The sequence below is a fragment of the Caloenas nicobarica genome, chromosome Z (genome assembly GCF_036013445.1).
Source record: "Caloenas nicobarica isolate bCalNic1 chromosome Z, bCalNic1.hap1, whole genome shotgun sequence".
Taxonomy (NCBI): Eukaryota; Metazoa; Chordata; class Aves; order Columbiformes; family Columbidae; genus Caloenas; species Caloenas nicobarica.
Window position 1 is genome coordinate 103,013,761 of NC_088284.1, and position 22,234 is coordinate 103,035,994.

Consider the following 22,234-nt stretch of genomic DNA (forward strand, 5'->3'; position numbering starts at 1 on the left):
CAAACACCAGAGTTCGCTAAATTGAACGAAATTAATAAATACAGGTAGTTAACAAAACTTTTAAGGAGACGCTTGCTTGACATCTAGGGTAACTCTTAGGAAAAGTGGTCCAGCATTCGAGAAAACCAAACCAAACCACTCTGGGAAGAAACGAAGCAAAGAAAATCTCAGACTGGCTGAAATGATACACTGAGCACTGTCAGGCAGGGGAGCAAACTCACCTGCGATGGAGTTTGCAGATCTCACCCAGGAGCTGTGACTTATTGGGTTTTGGTGACAGATTATTCACACGGATTCCACAGCCTACATCCTTCTCTATTCTGACAGCTGCGTATCTTCAGTAAAGGAGGTAAATAATCATTGCTGCCACCCACTGCTGCACAGTCTTGGAAGAAGAGGCATGAGGAGCACAGCAAAGGCGTTGGCACAGCCTCTGAAGACTCTGTTAGCTGAAAATAATCCAATTTACAGGTATTGCAGCAAGAAAGAAAGCTAGATGACAACAAAATTCAGAGTCAAATTTACTCTTTGTTAAATAATCACTTATAATAATGTTAGTTGTCGGAGAAGTTACCAGCTGAAAAATGAAGACTGGAGTGGATTACAGGAATAGAGTTAAAGTAGCCAAAGCAACCTCTGAGGTAGTCGGTTCCATAATAGTGTCACCCTGAAACAGATTATCAGGAAAGATCACAATATACATCAATATAGATTTTTAGAAAGTTAGTTTATTAAAATGTCAGGTAATGCAATTAAATATATTGTTCAGTATAAAGTCTATATTAGAAAACACTGGAAAACCATCTTTAGCTAACATAGCTAAACATGCACAGAGATGGTTGGGCCAAAAGAACTTCAGAATTAATGAAAGAAAGTTTGAGCAAAAAATGACCATGTACTTTATAAAGGAAACATTTCTATTAATGATGTAAAATGATATGATGTCATAACTGTTTGCATTCCTGGGCCACCTGAAAAATAATAGTCTGAACACAGTGGACACTGCTACACACAATAACATTATTTCCACATTAAGCTTTTAAACTTTCTTTTTTATGTAGCTATTTTGAACCATTTACCCTTCATTCCAGAACAGACACTACCCTTGTTGGAACTGGTTTCTTTCCTTTGGGAACAGCAGTATTGTACCTGTTTTATGAAAGAACATAGAGTAAAATGTCATTTTTTTCCTTTAATATCTCATACAATTAAAATATCTTCTAAAACATGACAGTACAATTTTTACAATATAGATTTTTTTAGAATTGTTTCTTAGAAACTCATTTATATTTTGTTCATTCTTCAATAACCAAAATTTTATTTATTCTTCTTCATCTCAAAAAGATGAAGCAGTTTATGCTGCTAAAATTGTTTTCCTTTAGTATCTTCACAGAGTAAATATTACAGTTATTTTACTTTTTGTGCTCAGTAATTCTCTAGTGTAAGTGCACTGCTTGGAATAAATATAGGCCTTCTAAATTCTTGGTGACTATTCTTAGAGATTGACTATTAAAACTATTTTCAATTTAACTTAATTATTTGTTTCTGAAAAAATAAGGCATTTGTTACCCCTTATTCATACTGAGTGCAGAGATTCTCCTTTCTCCTTAGGCACCACCAATGTCATCAGTCGCATTAGTGCAGCCTTATTAATGGCCCTGGATCTATTTGGATGCAACTTTTCATCCAGAAAATTGCAGCAGCGGTTACAGTAAAACTGGTGCGAGCGACACAAAAGGGACTGTGCTAAGTCTATTCTTATATTGAACTCGGTTTACAAAAATATCTTATTTCTTATCCTCTTGAGCAGGTGAAAACCTTATTTTGTGCCCATCACATTCAGATGATCTCCTTTTAGAAAAGAAGCTAATAAGCTGTGTGGTAAAAATAACTTTATGTTTCCATAATGGTATTTTCTCCAGAGGCTCTGAACTCCCTTGAATGTTTTAATTATCTCTTTCCTGAAAGTCAATGAAGTAGCACAGCACTATATTAAAATAATTTTCTTTGGGTTTCTGCAAGAACCAATTTCTTGCTGAATTAGCGCATCAACTACAAAACCAATTTCCACAGCATTGGTGACCTTATGTCACCTTACATATTACAGAAGCCAGACAGAAACAGTTTCAGAGGGCTATAACAGTTTTAAATTATTCAGTATAAATCCACTTATTAAACCGATACATGCAAGAGACAAGCCCCTGAAATTATGGTGCTAATCTGTGTGGCTTGAAGTCAGATTTCTGCAATTTTAGATGCTGTACACGCCAGCACAGAACTGCAGTGAGTATTAACAGAAAATGGGACGGAACAGGCAGAGATCTGGTCAGGCTGGAGAAAACCCTGAAAGGGAGAGAATGAGTGAGTTCCTACCAGAGGGAAAAGTGGAGAAGGGCACCAAACCCTATACACAAAAGCTTCAGGTGGCCTTTCAACGAGAGAAGAATACTAAGGTGACATTCGGAAAGTTTGCCGAAAGGGATGGATAAACTCAGCCTCCTCTAGTCCAAATGCAGAGACTCTTTGGTCTACAGAAAAACTAAGTGCACAACTCTCTAGCTATCAAAAGACGAGGTAATATCATCAAGTTATTTAATATTTTTTTCAGCGAACGAAGGTTGCCTAAATCTCTATGCTTATTAGACATCAGATTTAATTTTCTGCGTTACTGAGAAATAGGTGACTTGGATCTATGCCAGGCTTGGATGAACAGAATAGGCTAAAAAATTATAAAAGGAAAACAGCAGAAGTAGGAACTGCTGCTAGAGGTGTCAATTTGAAGTAATACTCTTCTAATGCTTTTCCTAATGCAGCTCAGGATGCTGCTGGCCCACTTCTCCAATATATGTGTTTACAGATACAAAAGAATTTTAAGGACATGATTAGTTTTATATTTCCAGGGCCTGCTATGCATCAGGGAAATACAAACTATAATATTCTGCTAATACATGCTTTATGTCAGTATCTGGGACTGTATTTATGCTCATTACATGCTTTTCCTAAATAACTGGCCCATGAAAAGCAGTTGTTTGGGATGACTACATGCTGCCTTGTAAAAACATCTGTGTACAGATTCCTAAAGGTAACACTGAAAACCTCTAACAGTGCAAATCAGGGTATGTTCACAGGAATGAAGGCATCTTGGAAAACTGCAATTCTAAAGAAAAGGAATTCTCAATTTCCTCATGTTGTTAGTTTTGAGATCTAAAGATAGCAGATTAATTACCATTGTTTAACCGACAGATAACCTTTTGTAGCAGTAACATCCAGCTCATAAACCTCCACAGTTTCCAAAAGCACTCCATACTGTTTCAGGAGCCAAAAATCCAGTTCTCCCTCGTGTATTCCTGAGAACCTTCTACTTCCTCTGCAGCTGCCACGGTGCAACTGTGGACAATACACTTATGTATTGACAACACACACATTTTCTGTGGAGAAAGGTCCATAGACTTTCCAGTGGGTTCTCAGGCAGCCTAAAGCAATGAGATGTTCTACCAGATTTGTTTGTCTTGGCAAGGAAGAGAGCAACCTTGTTCTTGAAAAATCTACACTTAGTTCCTCAACTATAAACAATTTTCATCAGTTCTTCCATCTGCAGTATATGTCTTTGTTTGGCAAAGAATTTGCAGTGTTTCTTGTTTTACATGTCAAATTGTTTCTGTTCTGCATGAGCTATGACGCCTTGAAGGACCAAAGTTTCACGCGGTGGAAGAAGTTAGCTCCCTCTGAATCCAGCGGTACCTGTACCGCCCGGGTTCGTCCATGATTTCTTTGCCTTTCTCATAGTCTGTGACTGCAGAGAACAGGAACAATTAGGCAAAGCAAAACTTGCCATTAGTGACATACCAGTACATGAGCCAACATGCAGCCTAGCTAATGTCCTTTTACCTTCTGGAATAGTTTAAGGCAGGATGCAAAATATTTTTCCAAAAATACACGAAGTCCTTTTTCCACTAAAGCTATGCCAAAAGTCCTGGGAAAGCCTTTTGACTCTTCAGCTAACATGCTCAAAAGAAAATTAGGAGACTGGCAAAACCCCACAGTATAATTAGGACAATGCTGGGATTCAGATTAACATTATGAAAAGCAAACAGCCGTCCTACCACTCCCAGCTCTCACATATCTGTGCTGAAATGAGATTAAAATTCAGATGCTAGGAAGCAGAGTAGCTCTTCTTGAAACAACACTAGATTTGCCCAGGTGGCCACAACCTGCACGATCTTTCGTAGACTGGCTTTCGAAGTGCCTCATAGCTGCCTCTCAGTCTCAGAGATGTTGAATATCTTTCTCAGCTTTTTCCAATGCAGACCAGATGTTGTATTGTGATAATTTTCTCATGGGCCTTTTCCATTTTGACTCTCCATCAGCTAGGGATCCAAAGAGACATTACTTGAAAAACAGGAACCACAAAAGAGCCAGGAACTTATAAATTAAAACATAAACATTAATTTGTTTTCCAAGATACAGATGTCTTTTGTCAGTTCAAGCCTTGATCTCCCCACCAGTTAAAGGCAACAGTTGCTCTGTGGAGGCATGCACTGGAAATTAGCCAACGGGCATTAACTTTTGGTTCTGACTGAACTGGGGAAAATTCGAAACAGAAACACAGAATCAAAAGTTGTGACAGTAATTAATGACTGATGCCATTTAAAAATGTTCATGACATTAATACCAGAAAAAGCGTCTTACCGTAAGGAACTGTAGAATTATTGAACCCGTTGGACAAGGCTCGGAAGAGTTTCAAGCTGTCTGTGGTGATGGCAGGGGCCTTGCCTTCTCCTTACCTCGCTGATCTGTTTACGCACAGGGACTAGGATCCACCTTCGGGGAAGTGGATCCTACAGTGATGATTAACACAACTGGCGGTGGGGTTACGTCAAGGCGGCACCAGCACAGCTCTGGAGAAGGGACAGGGCTGGAAGAGGAAGGGACACAAGGCAGAGACAGTACAGCTGCAGAGCAGTGGAGCTGGCTGATCCCACTGACATAAAAAAGTAAGTAACAAACTGTATACTTCAAATAACTATTCGGGTAAAATAGTACAGTAACATCAAGATTGTTCTTTAATAGTTTCTCCAGCACCATATTCTCGCAGAAATTAATTGCCAAAACTTTGTCCGGTCAACAAAACATGAAGGATTTGCTCTGGCGACTTTATAAAGAGGTAAAGCAAAAGCTTTCCTCCTTTTCATTAAAAAGAAGAATCCACTCGAAGCATAAGCCACTTACCTTCAAAAACCTACACTGCTGAAAATCAATTGTGAAGTACTATGCTAAAATCACACACGAAACTTGAATTCAAATGTCATTACGGAGACAAAGATTTAAGACAACACTTTCATATATTACAAACACAAGTGCTCAGAGTTCAACTGCATATATTTAATTTTGTAGTAACATAATTCATCAAGCCTTGTTTTCAAATGGCCACTGAAAATCTTTCTCTCTTTTTTAATGCTAAAGCGCTTGATATATCAGTATTATTACATCTCTTAACATTTTTAATCAATAAAACTTTAATATGCAAAGATTTAAAATAGCAGAAAGGCTAGAGGCAACCAAAGCTAACATCTACAGAAATGTGCATAATAAAAAGATAAGGATGAAGACGTATTTTCTAACATGACCTACATGTGCACTAATTTTTTATATTTAAAAAGCAGCAATTCACAAGTCACACCTCTTTATTCCCTTTAAAATCAATTTTATACACCTACACAACTCTCCTGCCAGTGGGTTACTGCAAGTTTACACTTAGTTTCCAATCCTGCTGTATTTTCTTGATAAAATCTATTAGTACAAGAGATTCATATTACTTTGCAACTTTTAGCAATTAACCCTCTGTTTATGACACACTGCAATGGAATATCTTACCATACATACTACAGGGGAATGCACAACAGATTACTCTTCAGTGTCTTGGTGTCATCAGTTTCCTTTCTCCTATGGGCATATGCAAACAACTAGAATTTCTCATACAATCCAATATAAAAGGTATCACTGAATGCTTGCCCTTGTCTTACACTCCTCCAGAGACTTCTGCTTTTACCAGCACTGGCTTTTTCTAGAGCCTTCTGCTCAGAATAGGGCAACAGTCTGTGCTTTATATTTGTCCTCTCTGTACTGCAATGAATTCACTTGGTGGTACAGGGACTCCGAGCAATCATTATTCGCTCCCTGGACACCTCTGGAAAAAATTCTTGCTTTCCAACACCCTTTTATTACAAGCTTTACATATTCATTTTCTTCTCCTAGGTTACAGCTTCTCTAGATTTCACACCACACCAATATCTGTCTGTGCTCCTCTTGTTGAGTTGTTCATGCTTCACTATTTAAGTGCAGGGAATTCTAAGTAGCTGTTTCCACTTCAAATGCTCTTCCCTTGAGGGATGAACCAGCATCTGCTGTTCCCTGTCTTCTGAGGAAGAAACACCTTCTACAGAAGAGAGTCACAAAGCTCCTTTCATGGCTTTGTTTCACACTAAGACAGATTTTTGTTCTTTTTATTGCACATGCTGGCTCTGGCAGAATTTGCTCTCAGGTAAAAACTGTAGTCCTGTACATAGTTAAAGTCCTAGTATTCCCTTCCTTAAGGAGCAGACTGAGATCAAAATTGAGAATACGCATTTTTCTCAAAGGTGGCTGGCTTAGACAATTCCTCAAAGATGCCCTTCACCAAGAACGTAGATTTCTATTTCAAAAGAGGCTTCAGACTGCTCTGAGAAACAAAAGGAGTCGGTCTTGAACTCCTAAGCATCCACAGGCATTCTGTGAACTTTAAAATAATATGCTTGTAACGTGCATTTATAGTTTTATCTGTTACTTTATTAAGAATGGTGACTTTTTTAGATTTATGTTATGAACAAGTCGTGTTTATGAAACTCCTAGGCTACTGAAAGATGAAAAATCTAAGTCTCTAGATTTAATATAAGAGTTGTTTTAATCTAAACTGTGAAGTGGCAGATGTGCACTCCCTTTTGCAGGTCATGTTAAATATTAAAATATATTGTACCTGATACGTCTTTAAAGCGAAGATTTCATCCAGACTCCTCTTGATAAGAACTAGGAAATTATTTCCTGGCTTTATGATGTCCAGATCATGAACTTTTGTCTCTTTTTTAATCACCACGTTTAATCAGACATCCACCTGCAGGAATAGCAACCTCTGTTCTCCTCCCAACAAAGGGGCTGGTGTGGCACCCCATTCACATGTCAGATTCCTTTGCACTCTTGTCATCCCTTCCAAGCAATCCACTCCAACCAAACTCCCCCTGGGTACACCATCTTCACAGGAAAAGAAGTGGTTACATTTTCAGTTAGGGATGTAGGATGTCTTTTGAAGAGCAGATTGAATTTAAGTGCAAACCTGTCTCCTGTTGAAAATTCACACAGATCGAACTTGCAAATTCAGGGAAAAGCAGCTCTTTTCTACTATTGTCACTCAGAAATCCTCCAGGGATCATTCTAAAACCTTAAAGATCATATTCTCGTATTTATTACATTTATTTCTCAAGAGGGTATGTTGCTCAAGGCATTATTCTTTTTGCATGGAGCAGAAATGTCAAATGCTAACCTAAGAAGTGAGAAATGGAGCTAAAGATGTTTTAGCATGGAGGCACTTCTGCCAAACTTTCCCTAGATGTCGCCACACTTTCTGACTACTTGGTTATAGCCTTCATTATTAAATGTAACACTATCAGGTAGTTTCCTAATTTCTTCATACAGAAGAAATAAAAAATTATCATATGGTAACCCAATTTCCTCAGAGTGACAAAAATATATTATAATTATATGTATATATTATTCTATATAATATATAAATATTATATTCTACTAATGTCATACTGAAATTTAAAAATAGCTTTTATCACAGGCTTGTTTTCACACTCTTTGTACCTTCCTAACACTCTTCCTACCAAGCACATTGGCTGATTGTGTCTGGAGTTCACCCTTTTCCATTACTTTGTGCTCAAACCAAGTATCTCCTTAAGGATATTCCCAAAGTTTCCAGATTCAGTTCTCACGCATAGTTTGCTATTCTTTCTGTCTTAACATGTTTTCCCAAGAATGTCCTTCTGCCCTTCTATGATTTTGCCACCCAAAGACTCATTTATACTATACAAATGCTACAGGAAACTATTCTGGGAATTCAAGGCAGGATTCAGGCTTGATAGTTTTTAGCTGATTCAGACTTAAAGGAGTTCTAGGGACAACATCCTTGTTTCCATCTCTGTTTATCAGCTCTCTCTAGTTCACTATTTCTTACCTGTGGAAATAATCTTCAAAAAGCATCTGTTGATTTTTGTACATGAATGAAGTTTCCATATTGTCCAGCAATAAGAAGACTCTCCAGTTTATTGCAAAGACTACCAAAATATCTTCAGATTTTCTAAGTATGTAAAACCTAAGTTGTGCTGAAGTAGTCATTGTTTGGTTGTCCACAAGATGGGGCTTCTACAACAGAGATCTTTGTACACGAATTTAAGATTCTGATGCGAAAGCAATGAATGACATCACAGCTGACAAGAACACTTTTAGCCCATACTTTCAAATTCTGGCAATAGCCCCTCAAGAAATCAAATCAGCAGGAAGCGGTTTTACCTTGTCCCCAGCCCTTGCATTGTGCTGGCGTACAGCTTATGACTCAGACACCACACGCGCCATTACAATCATCCTGTGTCTTGCAGAGGTTCTGTAAGGTCACTTCTACATGAGATTTTGTGGGAAAGTATGCAGTGAAGTGATGTTTTGAGACATTTCCTAAGTCAATATATAGCCTAACAGACGAATTTCTAAAGCAGTTTGCAAATCTGCTGTTAGGATGTTCCTGTTAAGATGATAACACCTCCAAAAAAAGTTAGAAAGTTAGAGAAAGTAGCTCCACAGAGTCTGTAATTTCTACAAACTTAACCGAAAGAGGGAAAAGTTTGCTGTTGCAAAAACTATCTGTAGGCATGCACTTGAAAGTAAATCAAATTTATTCTTAGACAAAAATTTTGAAACATTTTTTCAAAAAAATGGGAATAGACTTAGAGCATCTTTTGCTGGCTTGTTTCAGTTTGTGGGCAGTGTTTGTTTAATCAGAATGTGATTAGTTCTGCTAAAAAATCGCCTCCTTCCCCTTTTGTCAGGTAAGTAAGCTTAAACAAACAAGATTTTTGTGTCTTATCGGAATCTCCACACAACCAAAACGAGGACAGACTAACTGGGACTGTACAACTACTTTCTGGTATCCCTTCTTGTAGCACTAAACAAATCAGGCAGACTTAATTTATGATCATTCTTCTTTTCTGCATGATGTAGTTGTTTTGTAGAAATGTTTGCAGAAAGTACAATATTCTGTCAGACAGCAGAAGTGTCTGTGCATGCAAAAGCAGATCCTCGTACGAATTTCCAGCCTGCTCTCCCTCCACAAGGAGGGTGCACGCACACACAAACTATTGAAAAAGAAAACTGAATCTTAAGAAGATAAACCATTTCTGGCCAGATGGCAAAGTTAATTTCCCAAAGACTACCTCCTCCCCAGTCTCAGAGGCACTCATTCACAGTCACCTAATACTTTTTTGTGCAAAATCTTCAGTGGTTCCTCCTCACACCCCTTCTGGTCAGACTCCAGTAACCTGTCTCCTGCAGGTCAGCCAGCTGAGCCATCACAGAGCAGAGTTTCAACAGGAAGCACAAAATAGTACCCTTCAGAATAATCATCTGGAGAAGCATAAAATAAGAAAATCTGAGTAAGCAGGAATTACCCAGAGAAGGATAAGGAGTGACAGCGTGCTACAAACTGAAGTAAATGATGTATTATGAAAAAGGAAGCACGCTAAGTTTGATAAATGGCATTTTTGCACATACTAAATAATATTCTCTTTACTCGACGCTGAGGTTTTAACTGGAGTACTTGTCCAGCTTTGGATGTGATGCTTCCTGAAAACGTGGAACAAAGAAAGAGTCTGCAGGAGAGTGAAATGAGTAAGAGATGTACAGATAATGATCCATAAGGAAAGACTGAAACAAAGCATCATGCTAAGAGTCTTCAGGTTTCTAAGATCATTGCAACAATGAAGAAAGACATGTAATGAAGAGTTTGACTTAGATATTCAGAAAAAAAATGAAATTGCAAGGGATTAGAACACAGTACCTACAGATGTCATTCAGTATTCAGAAAAGTTTCAAGAGTTTTCTGTCAGGGAAGGACAAAACATAAGTGATCTTGGACTGGGCAGAGTTGTATGTCGAGGCTCATACTCCATAGGTCCTCACAAATCTTTCCATGCGCCATTTTATCCCTCTGTTATTGCAGAAGTTCTATAGCTACCTACAGGAAGAAAACAGATATTTTAGGCTACACGAAAAATGGTGAAAAATCGGCGAAACAGGAAGACTTAGGAGAAGGTGAACAAGCAGTGTTTTAAGCCGTGCAGCAGAAAGCATGTTCAACTAGAACAAGTGATAAATGCCCCAATTCTGTTTCAAATAAGAACAAGTCTAGTGGAAGGTGTCCCTGCCCATGGCAGGTGGGTTGGAATGAGATGATCTTTAAGGTCCTTTCCAACACAAACCATTCTACGATTGTACAACCTCTTGCCCTAGATCCACTGAACATGAAGAAAAATGTATTCCTTCTCTCTGTAGAGGAACTTTTTACATTTTAGAAGATCACTACCACTTTTCTCAAGGCTTTCCTTTTCTTTAGACTAAACAACCCCAATTCTTTCAGTCTCTCCTCTTAGATCATGTTTTCTAGGTCTCTGATCGTTCTTGAAGTTGAGACTGTGGTAATACATGGTACTCTGGAAAAAAGGAAAATTGACTCCTACACAAAATTCACCAGGAAGCCGGGTGACAGAGGGCTTATTTGAAGAGGTTACTTTTGTATGATGACTGTCTGCTTTGCTGTTTGGGTTTTTTTAATGCCAAAATACACGTCCTTTTTCTTCTTTGTGACATACAGTGAAGATGCTCCAGTGCACAGAGTAGGTAGGCATTATACTCCTTGCTAATAAAACATTTTGGATCTGGGGAAAACAGTTATTATGGAAGGCAACTTATTTATGCCAATAATGGAAAACATATCCTTACCAAGATGGTATCTTTGGGATAAATTGATGTAAGTGGTATTTGTGATACCAGCATAATTTAAGCAGAAGTTTAAGTAATTTTTAGAAACATGAGCAAAATGCTGCATCACAAAGTGCATTTCAGGGAATTATATTAGTTCCATAATTGCTTCCTAGTGCTGCATTCACTGTCTCTCGGAAAACAATATACGATTGTAATATATACGGAGAAATGTCTACAATTCAGCTAAAAATCAACAAAACTGAAAATAATCACGTGCATTTTAGAAGATGCTATGTTCTTTATAAGCAGATAAATTAACTCAGTCATTTCCATAATCAGATTCAAATATATATTAGAAGGATGCAATTTACTTCCATTCTCCAGAGGTATACAAGGCCTTTTTTTCCCCCGAAAAAGGTTTTAAAATTGCAATGTGTCTTATTCACCAACATCACCTGAACAAACAGCGCTATCTCTGAACCTACGGGTACCATGGCATGGAAAGATTGCACTCAGAAGTCAACTGGGCTTCTGTATGTGAATTGAGAAAACAATCTTATCCAGAAGAAAGATTAAGACAGAATAAGAGATGATAAGTACCGGGAAAATAAGCCTGATAGAAGAAAAGGAAGTGAAAAAACTTTTCCAAGCTGAGAACAGAAAAAGTCCTTTCAAAAACTTCTGTTGAGCATGACACACTAAACATACCTAAAATGTCCAACAGTAACACTGACCACTGATCATGTGAAGTCACCAAAGGATCTTTTATCTATAAATTAGGCAATTTGTTATGTCAATTTTGCAGAGAAACTATTAACAAGAGAGACTTTTCACCTCTTTAGTGGTTTCTAGATTTTTAACTCAAAAAGAAAGGGATTTTTCAGTAAGATAGCTCAGCACCTCTGGCTAGCTCATATGAGCCTTAAGAATAGACTATTATGTAATTTGTCTCCCCTCGAAAACTTCCAAAATAAAACATAAACATTCCATTGTTTGCATCCTTTAAAAATATTTTTCATTAATATCCATTCTGTTTTTAAAAATACATTTCACTCAGAAGAGGCTAGCTGCCAAAAAATGGTCAGAACCGACCTGTTTATGACACTGTCATATTGAGATTTACCAAAACATTAATCCTGTACACTGACAAATTTCAAAATATCTCATTTCCATTCTGGCAACAGATTATAGCCAACTGTTTAAATGTTTACAGGTAATTAAAAGTTTCATGGACTTAGGTTGCCAGTTCTGTATTGATATTAGTTCCATATAAACTTTTATATTTGCATTCATCTTTTCTACCAGTAGTATCCATGCAGCCCTAATCCTAGTGGCTCTTTCTTCCATCTATAGGATCATTTTAAGGTTCCAGAAAATCCAGTCTGATAAATACCTGCTCCCCAAACTAAGTGGGAGGAGTAAAAGACAGAACTGATGCCGTTGGTTAAATTGTCCTGTGTTTCTACTAGAACGGGAAAAAATCACACTGTCTCAGGAAAAAAGGACCATATAAAACCTACTTGTGAGCCTGCAAATCTGTATGGAACAAGGATCTCCTACAGCAGGAACAGCTCATAAATGGGGGCCTGTTTTTTGGGGGGTTATACTCCTTTTGGTCCTTGACCACTCTACAAGTGCAAGGATCACAACTGCGTGTAGTTCCACAAGAGCAGATCCTTCTAAGCAGCCTCTGTTATTACAAATATTTTCTACAGAAAGCAGGTACAGTGAAGCCAGCCTGATCTGTTCAATTTTCTGTAACTTAATACTAAGAAACAGTGAAAACAGCTCATGTTCTCCAGGAAGAAGACTCCCATGAAATGGTCATTGAACAATAAGGATAAGCAACCTCTACCTTGAAGAGCCCTTCAGCTGCTTTCTTGTCCCCAAGCTGCCAAAAATTGTGGTAGCAAAAGGAGTCACCTCACAGTCACAGCACAGCATACACCAGGATATTAAAAGACAACATTTGTGCATTCACAAACACATTATTTTTTCCATTCTGCATCTCCTGGACCACTGTACAACTTTTGAGCTGGTGGTGCAAAGCCATTATGAACCACCTACCTGATAGAACAGGAGTGAACGGCCTAGAAAAACAAGTGGCTTAAACCAGCCTTACTTTGAAGAACACAGTAAGGACTGGTAAGAGCTTTTCCTCTTTCAGAGCTCTCACGGGTACAGATTTTGTCATGTTGCAAAGCCAAACGCGAACTGCTGCTACCTCCTTGGTCTCTGTGAGTCCATCACAAAACGTTCATCTCTTCTGGCATTTGATAAGTCTCCACCTCCTAAATGGAGCCCAGATTTGGAGCATCCTGTACCTATTAATGGCAAAGTTTTAACTGGGTTGAGCAGTCATTCCTTTTAGAGATCTCACTCAAGGTATTGTAAGTAAAGGCAACATCTACAATGTGGGACCCCACAGTATGTGTCCTGACTGCATATCAAGATGAGACCGGAGACCCACGTTCGCACGCTGGTTTCCAAAGAAAGGAAATCTTGGCATGCCAGCCAGCGGGGAGGCACCGCAAGCTCCCACAGGACCTCCACGCTGTGCAGGACCAGGACTGATGGCAGCACGTGCCTGTGGTCTACACTGAGCTACACCAACACCAGCTGAAGCTCCACAGAGAAAACAGGCCACGAAATGACAGCTGCAGAAGGAAGGCTTCCTAGTCACCAGTAATCTCGTTCCTGATGTTGCCACTGCACAACTGAAAATACCAATGACAGCTGGAGCCGCACCACCAGGTCCTCATCGCAGACAGCTCTGACATTGCCCCAACCTTGAAATCAGGACTGGTCGAGGCAGTGGTTTGCTGGATCCTCTCCAACGATTGCTTTGCTAATTCTCCCATTAAACCAAGGCAACTTACTCATAGGATAAACACCCAAACGACCAAGTCATGTACAGCAGTCGCTATTATTTACAGCAGCCCATTGTAAAGCCTCTCCATCACCTGCAATGCTCAAAATTCGTGAACCATTTTTATTCTTTCTTAGAAAAGCCTCAAATTGTGTTTGAACCCCATAAATCCCAGTAATAACTGTTCCATTGCTAAAGATTTTACACCGCGGCTGTTTAGGTTATCCACTGATAAGAAGCAAAACAAAATTCCTAAACGGTGCTAAAATTAAATCTTCAAGAAAGAACTCACATGCATAGTTGGCAAAAAGGTCTGTTCCCGGACCGAGAGGCCCACCACAGGACCTCTCAAATGCTTAATCAAAGGTTCTAGAGCCAAATATGTCACTGTGGACAACCGGTTTGTAGATACTTCGATCTAAGACGGAAGCTCTAGTGCAAACCAGGACCAACATGGATCGGCAGAGAACTTGGTGATAAAACTCATTGATAAAAGACGGCCATGCTGAACTGATTTACAGACCGCACTTTCTAGCTGTTCTCATCTGCACTGAATTTGTTTCCCTTTAAAAAATACTGTAACAAAAATGGGTTTTTAAATATTTCCCACGGTCTGAATCTGAAAGGCTGGGAGGGACTTTGAGGAACCATCCTAGATGACGAAGTTGGAAAAAACACTTAAAAGGAACATTCGGTAAAGGAATGTCGTTCCCCTCCGTGTGGGTCTGTGCTAACACAGAGAAAGCAGGGCATGCACCCTCGCGAAATTTGCATTTCTCTATAGTTATCTATACTTGTACCCAAGCGTGAATAGATTTATGATGAAAAAACGGGCTAAATGCATAGTTTGCCTTAGCACCTGCTTGTCACATAAAAAGTCTGAAGGCTACCTTCAGAAACCTAAAAGTGATATAAAAACTGCCTGTTGCTTTTTTTTTCCCCTCCACATTCGGGGTTCACTGCCCTGCAACTGCAACCACAGGAACCCCCTTTCCTCCCCGAGAAACAAGCCGGGGTGCACCACAGGCCGGGGAAGGGGCCCTGGCCTCACACGAACCCGCCCCAGCCAGGGCTGGGCGGGCCGGGGGACCTGAGCGGCCGCGGAGGGGCCGCAGCCGCGGTGCCGCCCGCCCCTCTCGGCCTCGGCCGCGCCGCCAGGCCCGGAAAACAAACAAACACAACGCGCGGCCGGGGGTGGAGCAAAGCGGCACCCACCATTTTGGGAGCCGGGGGGTGCCCAGCGCCCCGCAAGCGGCGGCAGCCGGAGGGGTCCCCCCGGCCCGCTTCGGCTCGCCCCGCCGGGGGGCGGGCAGGGCTCACCCCGCCGCGGGGCCCGGGCGGGCGCGGCGGAGCGGGGCCTGGCGGCTGCTAACCTGGCCCGGCGGGGAGGAGTGAGAGGAGGAGCCAGGGCGGCCTGCGCGACAAAGCCCAGTGCGCAGGGAGCTGCTGACCAGGAAGCAGAACAGCGCCGGGGCTGCCGGGGGCTGCCGGAGCCCACCGGAGCCCACCGGAGCCCGCTGCCCCACGCCGCCGCCCCCCGGGGGGTGGGAGGCCGGTCCTGCCGCCTCCCCGCGCTCGGGGGTCGGGGCGGCTGCGGAGCGGAGCGGGAGGCGGCGGGGCTGCCGCTAAGCCGCTTAGGGCCGGGGCTGGCATGAGCGTCTCCGGCGGGGCGGCTGCGGGCTGCGCGCTGCGGCGGGGAGGCTGAGGGCGCGGAGCCGCCGGCGGTGCGGGCTGGCGGCCCGTCCCTGAGGAGGCCGAGGGGGAGCCCCCGCTCCCCGGGGAGAAGATGGGGAACTGCCTCAAGTCCCCCACCTCGGATGACATCTCGCTGCTCCACGAGTCCCAGTCAGACAGAGCCAGCTACGGGGACGGGGCTGAGCCGGATCAGGAGCCGCCGCCGCCATATCAGGTAGGCGAGGGGGCGGGGAGCGGAGGCTGGCCGGGGACGGAGGGAGCGGGGCGGGCAGCGGGAGGCGGCGGGGCCCGGGGGAAGGGGGCGAGCAGGGGGCGCGGGGCGGCCGCCGCGCTCCGCTCCCTGAGGGCCGGGCCGGGGCCGCCGCTCGCCGCCCGCCTCCCCGCCGCCGCTCCTGCGCTGGCCGGGCGCCCGAACCTCTCCCTTTCCGCTCCCGCGTACCGGGGGAAGCCGCTTTGTCTCTTCCAGTCCGGCAGCCCGGGCCTCTCGGCAGACGGCAGGCGGGCCGGGGCCGCGGCCGCGTCCTTTGTTGCGTGCCCGCGGTGACATCACCGGCTGGCGCCGCTCGGGGGACGCTCCGGGCCGGGGACCGCGGGCCCTGCCCGGGGCTTCGTCCTGGCGCTTCGCTCCCGTGACTTTAGCGGCATCTGGTCCCCCAGCAAGTAACTTCCCCAGCGCCGCGGATCGTATTTCTCTCGGTCGTGTGGGGAACCAGCGGGGAAGTGTTCCTCATTGTCGGGTTTTTTTGTGTCTCCGAGAGAATCGGATAATTTACCTCTTGATGACAAATCAGGAGGGGAAAAAAGAAAAAAAGAGGCCGAGTGTTTTCTGTTATCCCTTTCCTCTCAGCGGACGATAACGTTGATGTAGCGGTGACGGCGTTGGTGTGGATGGCTGAGGGGACGCTGAACTTGGGGTCGCACTTGTCTGGTCCTTGTCATCTCCCTCCCTATATATAGAAATGTATATTGCCCTAAGCAAGCTATCCATAGAAAACGGTTGTACAGCACTAAAAAATGAAGAAAAATTCCAGTGGCGTAACCACACGTTTTATTCAAGTTTATAAAGTGTTTTCCTATCTGAGATAATAGGATATGTTCCAGAGAAATCTGCAGAAGTGACAGCCGAGACACAAATTCCGGAGGGTGACTTGGGAGCTCTCTGTTTTCTAGGATGGGAGTCACTCAGTAGTTGCAGACCTTGACATATAATTAACAAAATTGCAGGAAGTATTTAACCGGGCAGACGTGTAATCTGCAAAAGCATTCGCAAGGTCAAGAATCGCAGCCCTGATAGGGAGCCCCATAAGTGTTGAAGGGAAACTCCAAACCTTGCAGCCCTTGCTGGTGCGGTGAAGCAGCACTGGTATTGCTTGGCAATGTGTAGCTGCTTGTTTTGTTTGGGTGCAAAAGAAGCTTAATAATAGAAAAAATTTCCTGATGTGGGGATTTTTTTTTTTTTTCTGACTTCTAAACTATGTCTGCTGAAGTCCAGTAAATAGAAAGTGCTTGGTGGCAGAATAGTTTTTTTTAAAGGTTGTGTTGTTCTAAATTAAGCCTGAATTGTCCATGTGGTTTAGGAATGCACTGTATTTTTGTCAAATCAACATAAAAAGTTTGACTGTACATGTTATTTTTTACACTTGCATCTGTGATTTCTAGGAAGATTTGTGGAAGCTTTTTTTTTTTCTTTCTCCTTCAAAAATAACCTGTTAGCTCTTGCAAGAGTCATGGATCAAGTATACACCTTGTGTACACCTTCTTGTGCGGATTTCAGTGTAGATAAGTACTCTTCCTCCATCGCTGTTTTATTTTAATTTTATTTTTTCCTTGATGAAAATCTTGCTCACAGGTATGGGTGGTTGACTGAGAACACAGACGGTAAAATAAATGAACTTGCAGATGTCTGTTATTGAGTAAGTGTATTCATAGCAAAACTTCCCTCATTTGAATAAAGCTGTGTAGCATCAGGTGATGTGCCCACAAGCGCTGGACTGTCCCGAAAGCCCCTCCACTGATCCTCCCAGTTCCCAAATCAGCACCTTAAGGTAGCATTTCGTGTCTTGCATAGTCAAAATTCAAAGTTACTCTTTCCACAGGTTTTGAACCATAGGGGTTTGTGATTTAAAAAGGTCTTACCTACAGTATTGTACAGCATTTCATGCACCTGGAGGTCAACGGGACTTACAATTTTCAGTGGTTTTAGGTTTAGAAGATGTGCAAGCCAGACTCTGAAGGTGAAGAATCAGTTATTTATGCTCCATTATTGCTGTTGTGCTAGCAATAGGTCGCTCTCTCATTTTAACTTTAAGGTGGCAGCTTGGATTCAGTGTTACAAATGGCAGTTTGGGAGTTTTGTCCTTGTGTGTGATACTTACTTCTTTTACAGTGTCTTCACCAGAGTTAGGTTGTGCATTAGAACACACAGACCTGAGGAAGGAAAGCAAGAAAGAGGATAAGATGAATTTGAAGATTAGCTGGTGGCAACTAGAAGTGTGTGCAAGAAATTAGGAGATGGACAGTTTAAAATCTAGCTACTGAAATTTTGGCTGTAAAATGCACATATTTTGGAAGAGACTAAAATCTGGTATGTTTGCTTCTCTTGGGTTTGCAGCAATGATATGTCCACTTCCTAAACAGATCTTGCAAGGTATGCAAAGTAGGAGAAGGGAGCAGTTGTAGAAAATGACTCCTATGTCTCTTGTAAATAACTTCTATATTATTTTTACATTTTACATCCTTCTTGTTGTGTTCTGCTAGGATTGTGTCATGGGCATCCATATGGTGAAGCCATGATTTTTGTTTAGCTATTTACTTCTAACTGCAAAATGTGCCCCAAATAATCATTTCAGCATTGCATGTCAGATTTATCAGTGAGTGCTGTTGGACTGGCTGTGTAAAATTCCTGCTGCCAGAAGTGGGATTGGCAGCATGGACACGTGGAGCAGCGGGGAATGTAACTTCCATTTGGAAGCTCTGCACAGACCTGTCTCTGCTCTCAGGTTCTGTGGCAGAATGTGGTATAAGCAACAGCAGAAAGGCTTCAGGGAGGAAACATCGTTTTAAACAGGTATCTGAGTTAATGAGAACGCAGTCCATTAAAACATCAGCTGTTCTGTAGTGCATCAAGCTTAATGGCTAACATGGGAAATAGTTAAAACACACCAAAAAGGGGTGGGGGGACAGGAGGGCAGGGAAGTTATTTCAATAGTGAACCAACATTTTCATGGACAGACACTAATTTTGGATGCCTCTGTTTTAGAACCCAGAAATTACAACTGTTTTTCTAAGTGCTAAGCACATGCAACTCCATTTTTAACCAGTGAATCTGTGATTAGGAAAGAGTTAGCTTTGGTTTTGGTTTTTTCAAGTCCTTAAAATTGAGTATACTTTCAAATTTGTTTTCCTTTTCTGTATGTGACTTCTTTGCCGTAGGCAGTATGCCTTTTTTTTTCTGTACGAGTTCACAGTGTTTTCCAGTTTCTCTTACTTCTGGTAGTTCTTCTCAAAGACTTTATTTTGCAGAACAGATGTGCCCCTTTTCTTAATCCTTGTCCCCTGTTTCTGTTCTTAAGTAGTTCCTTAATACTTGCAGGAAATAATTTACTGGCTTATTAAATTGGAATTTTATTCAGCAAAGTACAGAATACTTTACATCTTTTCCCCATGAGTTTCTAAAAAGTACTACTGTGGACAAAATAAATTGCAGTCTTCTAAACGAGATGTAGCATTTGCTAATTAGCTAAAAGCATGAGAAATAAGTGCAGGTTCTTGGTATTGATACTGAACTCATAAAAGCACATGTGAAATGTTGATGTAGCAGGTAGACTAATAAAATATTTTACCCCCTTACCCAAAGAGATCTAAAGCGTGCTCCAACACTCAGTTCCACCTTCTGTTGTCTTGCAGGCCCAGATAAAACATTTCAATAGATCCATTGGATTTTTTTTTTTTTAAGGATTAATTTAAAACCTTTTGACCTGGACACTCCTTTGATTAGGCTGTAGCCACAAAATGCGATGAGAGATCACAAACATGAGCTTAACCCAATGTCATGCTCTCATAATCTTTCAAAAGCTGTTGGGGACAGCAGGTTTTGGAAGCGCAATTTAGGATGTTTTGTGGCTTCTCTTAAACTGAGGTTGCTGCAACAGCCTCCTTGGGCCTGCTGTGTTACCTGAGCATCACCTGTACACGTTGTACCCTTGTCCCTGTCCATCTGTCCTGCTGTGCTGCTTTCCAGCTGTCCCCAGTTCAGGGAGGTGGCACAGCAGCCTGTGGTGATGGTGCCCAAGGTCCCAAGTTTGTCACTCTCCAGGATTACCTCAGCCGTTGATACAGCCCTGGAGCATTCAGAAAACTTTCTTGAAATAGTCTGATCCATTTCTGTGTGAAACTTACCCCTGTGGATGTGTGTGTTAGATGTATTTTGCTCAACAGAGAAACAAAGCTTTTATTACGCTCTCCTTGTGACATAACTAATATATTACATTGGTGTTCTGATGCTGTCTTCTCAAACGCATGGTAATTAAGATCATTAAAAGCTGCAAACCAAATTAATTCTGTTGTAGGAGTTGCACCCGTTTGTACAAACATCCGTACAAAATTCTCTTGGGCTGCAAATAAGATCGTTTATCATCTGTGATTGCGTGCATTGTACAAGAAGGAAGATTATGGTAGTATAACATTATAATTTGACATTGAGTGGTTGTGCAAAGCTAGAACTGTTGGGACAGCGTAAGAGGAGGAAAGATGTGATGGGAAAACATGGCATACAGAAAGCTAGCCATGAAAAAAGCAAACCAACTAGTAAGTTTACTTTCATGTAAGAGAAAGGAGTATATTTAAAAATTGCATATGCAGGTCTTGCCCTTTTCTCTGCTTGTCCTCCACATCTCAGTGATGATGTGTATGAATTACAGTTGCGTTTGTGGATTTGAACTGAAATACTGCTCCAGTCCACAGTTCCTCATTCCACTGGAACCTTCAAAGGGTTTCAATCAAGAGTGTCTCTGGCGTGGTGCTGCTGGTGCCTCCTGGCAGCAGCGCCTGAGCTGGAGATCAGCTTCGGTGGGGAGAGAAGGTGACGGAGGAGCTCAAGTTGAGAGGTTGCTGCATGGATGACAAATGGTAGAGTAAGCCAGAGGTGTTTCATGTTTACTTCTTTTTTCAAGAATATGGTTGCTTAAGCTACCTGATAACTGGTTCTCAAAAATGAACAAGTGATATAATACTATTCTGGAATAGTGTCTCTAACTGTGAAAGACCAAGCACTAAATGCTTTAAGTCATTCCTGATAAATTGTTGCCATAAAATTTAAATGGCTGCATTCAGAAAATCTGTAAGCCCTCCATGCCTTATGGTGCAGTTCTGGTAAATAATTTGTATGAGCAAAGCAATTTTTTTTTTTTTTAAACATCTACATAGGGTTATATCGTTATATGAGCTTCATTGAAATAGCATCCAAGGTTATTTGGCTACCAAATAATATGCCGTGACACTTCTTACTCCTTCCACATCTGAAGAATACAAGGTGTCTGGAGAATTTGGTTGCTGGTAATGAGTGCTAGATGGAAAGTTTCCTGAGGGTGCTAAGTCTAATTTCCTTTCTAGATAACAGTTAGAAAAAACCGTGCACCTGTATTTCTTGTCTCAATGCACACTGGTGTCAGCGTAGCCTACCAGGCTGGCTGATGTGGGCCGTTTTCCATTTTGCTAGTGCAAAAAGCTGAGGTGGCAGGGGAAGAGAGGAAGGAAGGTGAACCTGGAAATAAAGGATACCAGATGATATGACAGAGTTAGGTAACTTTAGTCCTGAAAATACTAATTCACAAACTGGTTTTAATGAATATTTTAATGAATATTGGCTGAATATTGTAATTCTTTGCCTGCTTAAAATAGATTTTTAACTCCAATTAGTTATAAATATGCATTAGACATGGCTAGAGGAAATGGGAAGTGTAAGCTGATGATAACACAGGACTCCAACATCTTTCTATTATGAAAATTAGAGCCAGTTTCTAGACTCAATGTTGTTGTGTTAGCTATTGGTAAAGATCTGTTCGTAGCCGTTTTGGTCAGGTTTTCCAAAAGTAATTTTGAAAAGAGTACGATATGTTTATAATCATATTTGACAGAGTATTGCTTACTGTTTTACATGGATTTCTGTAAGAAATGTGTTAAGTTGGATCAAGATGCTGTGCAAGGTCCCCCCTGTCTGCCCGTGTCCCTGTTGATCACTTAAACAACAAAGCTCGGTTTAACGAACAAACACTTCTGCAGACCCTGGTAATGGTTGTCGTTAAACTGGTTGCAGAATGTAAGGTCAAGAAACTAAAAATAACATGTCACTTGCTTGTGACAGGCTGGTGTCTTCCAGTCTTTGTGCTTGTCCTTGTTATTGCCTTCCCACAGGCACACAGAGAGAAACGTATTTATATTTTGAAGAGGTAATGGTCTGTGGGATAGACTAAAGCAAATCAGCTTTGACTGTTCTATGAGCTAATGAGACAGTTCCTAAGAGACCAAAGAATTACAAAATGAGCATGTTTTTAGGGATGTCATGGCTCAGTTAGAATAAAACCTCTCCAGGGTAAAAAGCTGGAGAATCAC

General features: G+C 41.6%; 1 protein-coding gene across 1 annotated transcript in view; it reads left to right on the forward strand.

Moving 5' to 3' along the window:
- Positions 1 to 15,163: 15,163 nt before the first annotated feature.
- Positions 15,164 to 22,234, forward strand: part of RNF11 (ring finger protein 11) — a 31,277-nt gene continuing 24,206 nt past the window's right edge. Inside the window, exon 1 of the mRNA XM_065657715.1 lies at positions 15,164 to 15,839. Within this exon, the coding sequence (XP_065513787.1) occupies positions 15,717 to 15,839 (123 nt within the window). The 5' untranslated portion in view covers positions 15,164 to 15,716. The remainder of the gene's footprint in view (positions 15,840 to 22,234) is intronic.